The sequence below is a fragment of the Morone saxatilis genome, unplaced genomic scaffold, assembly GCF_004916995.1.
Source record: "Morone saxatilis isolate NCDOM2014 unplaced genomic scaffold, NCSU_SB_2.0 Contig4, whole genome shotgun sequence".
Lineage (NCBI taxonomy): Eukaryota > Metazoa > Chordata > Actinopteri > Moronidae > Morone > Morone saxatilis.
This window is the reverse complement of record NW_023339984.1, coordinates 1,310,891-1,322,137: the sequence shown is the minus strand read 5'-3', so window position 1 is coordinate 1,322,137 and position 11,247 is coordinate 1,310,891. Positions and strand designations below refer to the sequence as shown.

Sequence of the window (11,247 nt, the reverse complement as noted above, 5' to 3'; positions counted from 1 at the left end):
AACAACCTTCTGATTGGGGGACGATCCGCTCTGCCTCTGAGCCACAGCCGCCCCCAGTGCTATTTATCCATCGAGATGACACAGACCATGTTGTGAGCAGTTTCATGTGGGAACAATTTTCTTTCTACCGAACCAAACCCGCCAAGCATAGCGAAACGTTAGCTATCTCAATGCTGCTTGGTGAGCTAGCTTACACTAAAGCTCAGCCGAGGAGGACGCGGTTAATGTTTACATCCGACACTGCCTCTCGTCCATGTGTAGATGCACACTTTTTTTCTGCGCAGTGATAAGTAGAAAGAAAATACAAATATATTCACTGAATCTAAATGTCTAAAATTAGCAACTTTACATACATAAATAACTCATGCTTTTTAAAATTCAATTTATGGCTTCTGAATAAATGTATAACATTTAAAAGTCAAACTGATGGTAAATGGACCACTATAGAGCCTTTCTAGTCTTCCGACCACTCAAAGCGCTTTTACACTATGTGCCACATTCACCCTTTCACACACATTCACTGGCAAAGCCCATCGAACAGAAACAAACTCATTCATACACATTCACACACTGATGCACAGTATCTTGCTCAAGGATATTTTGACATGTGGTGGGGATTGAACCAACAACCTTCCAATTAGAGGACGACCCGCTCTGCCTCTGAGCCACAGCCGCCCAATCAGGTGTGTACTCCCATGGCACAGCTAGTCTTTTGTCATTCTGAGTAAATGTTTCACAGTCTTTACATCTGAGTGTGATAATCTGACTAACCATCTGCTGTCTGCTGCTCTCCACTGACAGACACACCTTTCCCTCCTGCTCACACAGCGTATTTGATTTTTTTAATGCATATTTTATTTATTATTATTTTATGTCTACTTCTCTGATTTCATTCCTGTATATTTGTTTTTAATTGCTGTGTGTAAAGCAACTTTGTAACATTGTTTTTTTTCTTATTATCATTCTTATTATAAAGACAAACTCTAGTTGCAAGTCATTTTTGATTCAGTCAAGTCAAATAAAGTCAACACATTCATGACCCAAGTCTGACTCGAGTGTCAGTCATGTGACTGGAGCCTATACCTCTGCTACAAGTGTAAAGAACAAAGCATGAGTGATACAACACAACAGAAGTTTCCTTCAGAGGTGTTGGTAGGTGTATGTGTGAACTTTGGAAAGACACAGCTTCTGTTTCCCTCTGCTTTCAGTATTTATGCTAAGCTAGGCTAACCATGTCCTGACTCCAGCTCTGTACTTAAAGATCCTCTTCAGACATGTCATTATTATGACAAATATCAAAATAATCAGTTATGAACAATAAATGTGTGTCTTTCTGCAAAAAATAATTTCCACATTAAAATCCATAAAAAGTCACCTACCCCTTCTATCTCATTAAAACTTCCAGAATCTCTGAATATATAAATGTTGTTCATTTCTAAAGTTTTCCTGCTGGACACAAGATGTCTCCTATTTCACTGTAAAGTCCATCTGCAAGTGTGATGTAGAAACTTGAAGCCAACAGTGCACATCCACTGAGAACAGGACCAGGGTTGACTTCCAGACTATTTGTCTTACTAGGTGTGTTTTTAAAGCTGCAGTAGGTAATATTTGAAAAAATATATTTTTGTCATATTCACTGAAACTTTGACTATATCCTGACAGTAGTACATGAGATGGATAATATGTGAAAAAATCAGGTTCCTCTGGCTCCTCCTAGTGTTCCTAATGGAATTTGCAAGAATCTACAGGACTTGAACGAAAACAACCAATCAGAACCAAGAAAGACAGTTGATTGCGAGTCTCATTCCCACCTTGTCAAATACAGACGCTTTGGGAGTCTGGGAATGAGACTCAACAAGAAGCCTCCAACGCAAAGTGGCTTAATATCTTTCTTGGCTAGGAACCTGATGTTCAGACAGATTATCTGTCTCATGTACTACTGTCAAAACACAGTGAAAATTTCTACAAATATGACAAAAACTAAAAAATGTTACCTACTGTGGCTTTAAGTCTTGCTGGAAGCTTCTTTTACATATTGCAGGTCACAATTCATCAAATTTTTATTCCATCACTGAGTTGTTATTAGCACTAACATTAGTATCTGCATTAGTACAGTATCTCCTGCTCTGAATGTTGTTGTTGCTGTACTATTGTTGGCGGGGGAATCAATTTAGTGTAGGTGAATGTGTGACTGTGTGATTAGAAGCAGCAGCTTTGTGCTACGTGTGCATTTATTGCTGAGAAAAGGCCCGTTCGATATGATGACTCAAAATTCATCATGCTGGATGGCAGACAATATTCTCTGCTGCCTATTTATAATATATTACTCATGCGGTGCTATTCAGTGCTTTCAGCGCGGCCAGCACAATAGCGGAAATGGAATTCAAGTGGCTGGAATGTGCTGCAGAGGCAAAGCAATATAGACAGACAGAGAAATAGAATTTACTGGTGGAATGGAGGAGACTGCAGATATTACTCAGAGTGATTTTCATATATATGTATTTCACATGCATAATTCAGCCCTTCTTTTGTGTGGGTATGTAGGTGGGTTTACTTGGAAATTTATATTCCATTTAGCATCCCCCAACCCAACCAGATTTCCTAAAACAAACACCTGACACAGAACAGACCTCCTGGGTGCCTGTGGCATATAGTTTTTATGAAGTGGGCTGATATAAAACACAGATAATTTATTCAGAAGGAGAATATTAGTGACTAATGGGAATACAGACTACTGACTACTATCTTTACTTGGCATATATATATATAATGACCTTTCTACACAGGTTCATCCTCTTAGAGAAAGTGTGAAGAGCAAGGCCTTCTATACTAGCACCATGTACTGATTTGGCCAAAATGTAGAACTTAGCGTGCATACAAAGCAAAATTTCTGGTATGCCAAAAATACCAGCATGTCGTACTGATTTAGAAAAAAAATCTCCAGTATGCACTGGACCAGTCTGCCTCACCTACTGTGTCCCACAATGATCACGATAAATGGTCAGGCCAAAAACTCACTAAATTCACTTCTGAGAATTTTTACAGTGAAAAATCAGCTGTTGGACATTGACGCAACAGCATTTTCGGATCTGAGAAGCTCCACAAGCGCTATTATTCTGCCATTATATTTACAAGTTTCATTTTGGCAAGTTGAGGTGGGAACACACATTATCATCTCGGCCAGGCTTTTGGTCGTGTGTATCTGTCTGCAGCTAATCTCGCATACTACTGGACCAATCAGCCTCATATTTTTGGGCACATTTGTGACTGTGTTCTCAAGGACCTCTCATGGTTGGGATGACTCAAAATGTTATTAAAATATTTTATTGAATGCTCTGTCTCTTCAATCCTCTTAACCAGCTAGTAGGGACCACAAGTTTAAAATCGTATTTCCGCTCAGGACAACATACATGTTGGTCACGTTAGTGTTGGTGGATTATTTGGTTGGTATTTTCACTATGAAACTGACATTTTACGTCACTGGTGTTTTGGAGTTGTTTCTTTCCAGATTTCCAAACCAAGGTTAGACACACAGCCTGCCCTGCACTCGTGTTCCCCACCCACATTACCCCAGTCACACCTGGCACAGATCTGCACTCTACTGAATGCACTCTTGTAGTTGTATCATTATATTTGTCTGCCCAAGTATGTTCCAGTCTGGGTCAGCTGTTGTTGACAGTCGGCAGATAAAATCGAATTAATTTAGAATCCTTCACCACTGCACGCTGTTTATTTCTCCTTTCCCTGTGGATTGTAGTATAAATGAGCAGTTTTGATTGATTTCTGTTTCTGTTTGGGTACAGGAACACATGAAAATCCCTGTGTTCTCACAAAGTTCTGGCATTTTCCTAGCGATGGGACTGTAATCATAGCCTACCTGTGATTACACTGTGTTGTCTCCGTGTTTACCCTGTTGTTTACTATGTTCTCCTTCCTGACTGCGAAAACTAACAATCTGTGTTTTTCTAAATAGTCAGTGGGCATTGTTGTCCAGTCTTTGGAGGTTTAAACTAGGGGAAAAAAGTGGAAAATTAAGGAAAATATATTTTTCTACTAAGAACATTGTTGCTGTACATGTTTCTAATAACTTAAAGCTTCCCTCCAGTCAGGAATCAGTGTTTGTTCTTGTTCCTACAGTGTGATGTTTGAATGATGTCTGTGCAAAGTTTGACTGTAGAAGGATGTTTTCACATTCATCTGCTGAAGTGGAAAGTTTCTCTGTGCCTCACTGAAAATTCTGCTTTTAAGGGACGGGGCCACCAGCAATGATTTGTGACATCACACAAACAGTTTGGGAGGTCAGTCCTTGTCCCAGCTATGCAACTTGTACAGTGTCGATGTAAGAAACTTGAGCCACCAGTGCACATCCCACTGAGAATGGACTTTACAGTGAAGGAGGAGACATCTTTAGAAATGAACAACATTTGCATATTCAGAGAGCCTAGAAATTTTAATGAGGTATAAAGGAGGATATGACTTTTTAAGGATTTGATGTGGGAAATTCTACTTTTTTTTGTTGCAAGAAAACTATAATATAGATATCATTGTTCCAAGCAGATTATTGTCTTGATACATGTCTGCAGGGGATCTTTAACTAAAATAATGTTTCAGCTGCTTTTTAGGTCTAGGTTTTTACTTTAAATGATCAGCCTGAATGTTTTGTACACTGCTTTTTGATAATAAAATGAGGAGAGATAAAATATTTATTAAAGATTTGTTTGCCTTTGAACTTCCAGATATTGTTTCTAACCTGTAGCCTCAGCTAAAGCACACATTAGCAACATGTTCACCAAGCAGTTTGGTTTAGTTTATTACACATTAGAAGGGTTATTTTTGCTTTTTCCACTGTCAAAGGTGGTGGTTGGTGCCAATAGAATCACTATTATATTGTCAATTAAATGTGTAGTGGAGGTTACACTGAGTCAGTTAAATGCTGCAGCTTCTCAAGACCAAGAAAAGTCTTTCTGTTCTTTCCCAACTGCTGGAAAAGTGATAGTGAAGTCCTAGTAATAACCTTGTCTACATTTAAGAGTGGAAACTCAAAACAGATCTAGGGTTTAAGAAAGTGTTTGGTGTAAATGCGGCTATTATACAACTACATATGTCAGAACACACTTTTTCCCATCACCATCACAAAAACTTTAGTTTGACTGTCTCCTCAACCATGAGCTATGGTAACCTGTTCAAACAGGATCACAATAGAGAGTAGTAAGCCAACAAATTTGAGCAGAGATCCCAAAGACAGTGAAGAGGTATGTCAGTGTGCAGACAGCAGAGCACAAACACTGCTCAGGCTTTTGTTTATTTGGCTTGAGAACAGGGCTTTAAATCCTTTGTGACTGAAATGTGTTGCGCTGCCAGTTGCCTTCTCCCTGCACCCTCTTCAATTGCAGGCTGGTACAAAACACCAGGCAGGTGTTCATGTTCTTGGCAGGTGGCCAGACACAGCATTTGTTGAGTGAAGTGCTGGTATTGATCAAAAACCCTGTTAACCTTACGGTCATTCCATGCTGTGGTGCAGGAAAAATCCTACTTACTCAGAAGACCTGGAAGAACAGGCCTGATTTAAGCCTAATTAACCAATTTAGTGTTCATGTGGACTTGAACACTGACTCATATTATGGACCCACCTTGCCCTCTCCACACTTTGTGCCGGTCATGACAAGGCCGGGGTCGGGCAGGTCGCCCTGGCCATCCTGGGTGCTGTAGACGTAGGTGCCACGGCACTTCACCTCGATGCCGCCCGTCTTGATGGTGGTGTCGATGGACACGGCATTGGTGCCTTTGGGCTTCTTGGCAGCGCTGTGGCACTGAATCTTACCACATTTGGCGTCACTGTGCAGGGATACAAGCACATGCAAGGAAACATTTAGCCTCAACTTTTTAAAGGCAAGTCAAGTCTTTGCAGTCAAACTGCTCCACACAGTCAGACTGAACCTGGGTAGCTAATGAGTGGCTCCAGTGGAGCAGCAGGGATAGACTATTATCTGTCTATCTCCATTATCTGTTAATTTTATTTATCAGGCAAAGTCTGACTTCTGTCAGTGAATCTTCTATATTTGTGTTAATCGAAAAAAGCCACACAAACCATAATACATCATTCAAGTCTGCAAATATTTTATGTTTTTCTAATTAATGTGCAGAGTCAAACCAACCATGAATGCATCCAAAGCCTGTTCCTCCATGCCTCAGAGGTCCATTGTTGTCCAAAAACTATTAATAACAAATCAATGAGCCACAGTACAGATGTTAGCTGCAAACTATGACCGTTATCATATTGGGTACAACTGCCGCCCCTCTCCCGTCCGTTAACACTCAGCTTTCACATTAGTAATGTTGTTCCGTACCTGAGTACACTTGCTTATCTTATCTTAAGTGTGGTTGTGTTTTTGCTACTGAGTGGAAAAGCTGTTATTCATACTTTGTCAAGAATGACCCTCTAGTCTGCCCTGAGGGGAAACTAAAGCTGTTATATCCATCTATGTTCTCTCCAAAACCACCAGACTGAACCAGATATAAACGCTTCAGTTCCCTGTAGGAAAGGGCTGTCTGACACCGAGGTAAAGCCGTGAAAATATTCTAAATATAGCGTACATATTGATTTTTTTGGTTGGCCTTGTTTTTTATGTGGCTAAAATTATGTTTTGTTGCAGCCCCTGTCCACAGCAGTACATTTCTTAGCTTCCATGTCAGTACTTCCTGTCTGCTTCTCCAAACTGGTGGTGTATAACTGCAGGTAATACACAGACTATCCTAGGACCTCATACCACCCCACTGCAAAAACTTGAACTATCCCTTTAGGAGTTTCTGAGCTACTACAGCACTGTTTCTCAAACTTATAGTGCGTACAACCTCAGAAAATATTAGGCTCTCCAAGTACCACCATTATGACTAACGCTAAAATACAGCTGCGAAGGCCGAACCTGTTCAGCTACAGACAGTGTCTGACATAAGATTGCAGTGTTTTGGAACCATTCCATTTGACCTATGCTTACTATCTTACCATCGCATTTTAGCTCCTAACTGATTATGAATGTACGTGCGTGCTACGTGCATGAACGTAACTATGTAACAGGCGGATATTGATACAAAATATTACAGGTAATGCAAAAACGATTTTAAATTACGCTTTTCATTTGTTTTGTAGTATTTTTATAGTATTATATATATGTTTTTAAATTATTTTATTTTATTTAAAAAAAATATTTCAGAGAATTTACTACCAGTGGTAGACAAACCATAGTAACGCATGTAAAACAAAAAACTGTGAAAAACACATTACTTTTTTCCTAATTTTCTTTAATCACTACTATACATAACCATATATTATTGAAATATCTGAATATCTATATTGTAGTGATGTTGTAAACCTGGATACTGGAGGTGCCTCAACAACACTTTTGAGGGAGAAGAGAGTCTTTCATTTTTTGTCAACAGCCACATCTTCCTGATTCATATGGAAATACACACACACACACACACACGGCCTATCACGAGGAAAACAAACGAAGAGGATTACAGAATGATGGACAGATAGCTGTTTGAAGATTATTCACATGTCTTAATAACAGGCAGATAGTGCATTTACATCTAATCAGCTCTCTGACTCACAGTGGCCAGAAAACACTCTAATGACTCCTGTGGGACTGCATAATGGATTTGGGAAGTGGTGGATCATATGAGGCAGCCGTCAACCACCTTAATCCACAGCCTCATTTACATAGCTATGTCCCTAATTTGGCTCCATTAATTAGCTCTGGCACTGTGCCGGGGAAACTGTCTCTCAGAGGCCTGTGTTGACAGTGTAAAGAGGGCCTTACTATGTGTGAGAGTGTGTGTGTTAGGGTGAATGATTACATGCAGAGATTTGAAAAGAACCAAATGTTCCTGTGATAACTTCATGATAATTGAAGTGATCTGTGATAGTAAGAAACCAGGACTATTGTTATCGTTTCATAAAAGCTGCAGCAGAACAAGCTCAGAACACAAAGTCTGACAAAATATGGCCTTATAAAGTTGTCAGAGCTAACATGTTAGCAAACAGCCTATTTACACTGAACAACATGGTCAATCTAGTAAGAAAAATATGAACCAAAAGAGTGAAGTGAAGTGAGTGTGGATTCTACATCAACCAGAGTGATTGACAGACTGACCACAGCAGTGTAGCAAGAACAGCGAGCTATCAGACTCAAAGAAACACAGTCCACTGGAGCTTTCACAGGCACTAGAACCCCATTCACGGCTGTTTGTGAAAGTTTCTGTGTGGTACCTGTGTTGCAACTGAGCTAGCTTGCAACTAAGCTAGCGGTTCAGAGAGGCCAACTCTCCAGTATGTATGCGTGTCTTTGTAAGTGTATGGGACCAAATCCGGTGGTGCTTCTACAGTCTGAACTATTACACCAAAATAGAAAAATATTAAGTAAAAGGTTAGCAAAAACTAGCATAAACTCCTGTGAACGATGTGTCTTGATCAACATAAATTTGAAAATGAGTGCAATGGTTTCATATAGTCTTTTCCAACAACAGGGAACTGGCTCTGTTCTGGTTCAAGCACCTTGTTTTGAACCGTTCGAAGCATTTCAACTAAAAATAAATTGGTTTGTAACCTGAAAAGTTGGTTCCCAGCAGGAACCAAAAAATAGCAGGTTTTCCTTAGGAACTAAAGTAGGCTTGTTATATTCTATATGTTGTTGTCCATTGTACATCGCCCTCTGTTGATAATGCATCTGATTACTATGGTTCCACTCAAAACTGGTGGAAATGCGGGCTGGTTTGCTAGATAGTACCAAGATTTCAAGAATCTTGAATGAAATCAGTCATAATTTGGTGGAAAGGGGGCCACAGACTCCCACTCAAAGCAAAGGGTGGAGGAGGAACAATATTTGTTTTCCCAGTAGTCCTATTGTCTATTGTGTAAGCTTAGGGATTATTTTACTTTGGTTCAAATTTTATTTTGATGAGAAAAAGGCAGAAGTGAAAGGAGAAAAAAAATATTTTGTGATTATGTTTGGTAAATCTAGTCCATGTGTATATATTTTGTCACATACCAATAGAAGCCCATTTATGCCAAGGAAAAAGAAAATGGTAGAATGCTAATGTGTTTTATTTCATGTATAGTATTTTCTTTTCCTGGCATAAATGGACTTCCATACATACCTGTATGACCAGACTCTATCTATACATCTGTCACATTTAGTGAGAAATCTCCACATTGTCTAGTTTTAGAGATCTTTGATGAGAAAATACAAATTTGAAGACATTTATGTATGACAAAAACAACAAAAAAAATGTATACAAATCTTACCTTTTCTCACACTTCATGTAGTTGCCATGTTCATCTTTCCCACAGTTCCCGAAAGCGTTCCCTGCTGCGTTGACATCTTCAAAGCAGGCATCATGGGCCGGTCGGGCTCCTGGAAACACATGTCCCATCAGCCCTCTGTACTAACCCCAGTAACCCTAACCCTGTTTACTTGTATTTACTGTGGCTAACAATATCAGCAATGCTCTCCTCCACAGAAAACAAATGTTAATGTGCTGACTCACAAAGCTCTTGGCAACAGAGAGACACAGCTAATGCTGATCTCACCCACCTGCTTGTCTGTTACAGATCACAGTGCCCACTGTACACACTGTACAAACTCTCCCTCAGATACAGTAAGAGACGCTGAGACCTGTGGCAAATATGAGATTCAGAGAACAGCCAGACGTTTTGGGAAATATGCTTGTTTGGTGTCAAAGCAAGAGTCAGATGAAAAGATCAATATCAATTTCATCCACTGCACGTAGAATCAAGAGCCGGATCGCTTTTGCTCACGGTGAAGTTCCAACGGAGCTAAAACATGGCAACCTCCCTATAAGAACAGGACTTTTCATAAGCTGTGTTCTGTCATCGCACCCAGCTGCTTGTCAGGAACAGCTCAAACTCTAGCTTCTTCTGCAACCACAAAGTCACTTTTCATGATTTCTGTTTCTACAAGAGTTCATTAAGCAACATAAATGTGCAAATAAGACAGATTTGTGGATGGTGGAAGATGGAAGTGTTTGACTTTTGATGACGCTAAGCTAGCAATATCTGCCTACAGTCTTTGTGCTAAGATAGGCTAAACACATACTGTACACTCAGTTACCAGTTTGTTAACTACAATCCTCCCTTCATAAAAGTAGGGCATATTTATTTTAATGAGGGTAGATTAAAAGTCCACTAACATTGAGGAGGATCTATCAGCAGAAATGGAATAGTATATTCATATGTAAGTTTTCATTACTCTATAATCACCTGAATATACAAATGTGTCTCTGGCTCTGGATAGGGCTTTTCACATTTTTCTCCTACAGACCTCACAGCCCATTCCTATTCCCAGGTCGTCAAATACAGACATGAGTGGTGTTACTTGCAGTGTTCAACTTCACCACTAGATGCCACTAAATCCCACACACTGGTCCTTTAAATAGACTAGACTAAATAATGCCTCTCTGTATAACGCAGTCAGCAGCACAAACTACATAATGAAAACATACCTATGAATATTATATTCCATTTCTGACAATAGATACTCCTCAGTGTTACACACTGGACATTTAATTTAATTCTGTAAAATTACAACTTCATCCTCATAATGCTATGACTTTTCTCTCAATATTACAACTTTGCCATTATAAAAATTCTATTTTCAAACTCTCAGCTTTCTCACAGTTGTAATAAAACTGTCAAAGAAAAGTATTGCTTTTAGTCTTTGTAAATAAAAATAAAAGAGATAATGCAGAACAATAAAATAAGATGACGCACATTAAAATTCAAAGTGTTGCACGAGGGAAAAAGAACAAATACGTCTTGCTCTGATGAGTGTTTATTTTGACAGACTGGTCCCAGCTCATCTTTTTCATTACATTCATACACATACACTACAGTATAATTACTGTCAAATCTGTTGGCAGTTACACTGTCGTTTTAAGCAGTGTTAACCATTACATATACTGTTTTTAAAAAAAAAAGCACTGACTGAACCTCCACTGCTTAAAATTCACAATAATGTGGAGTGTTTAAGGTTATATACATGAGATTTAAAACATGAATATAGCAGCAACTGTTAGCTATGTAAAATAAAGTGAAGTCCTGTATGCACTTGAGTCTAAGCGACTGAAACTGCCATTTTTCTCTTTTAATTCTGCAAATTAAGAATTTATTTCAACCACTGTTGGAAAGACTAACAAAGACTTTTTTTGGTGAGTTGTATTATGTTTCTG

At 39.1% G+C, this 11,247-nt stretch overlaps 1 protein-coding gene across 1 annotated transcript in view; it reads right to left on the bottom strand.

The window, feature by feature from the left end:
* The window catches only part of adam19a (ADAM metallopeptidase domain 19a), a 71,412-nt gene that overhangs the window by 16,945 nt on the left and 43,220 nt on the right, over positions 1-11,247 (bottom strand). Inside the window, exons 12-13 of the mRNA XM_035675707.1 lie at positions 9,305-9,413; positions 5,631-5,835 (exon numbers count right to left, since the gene is read on the bottom strand). Coding sequence (XP_035531600.1) covers positions 5,631-5,835; positions 9,305-9,413 — 314 coding nt within the window. The remainder of the gene's footprint in view (positions 1-5,630; positions 5,836-9,304; positions 9,414-11,247) is intronic.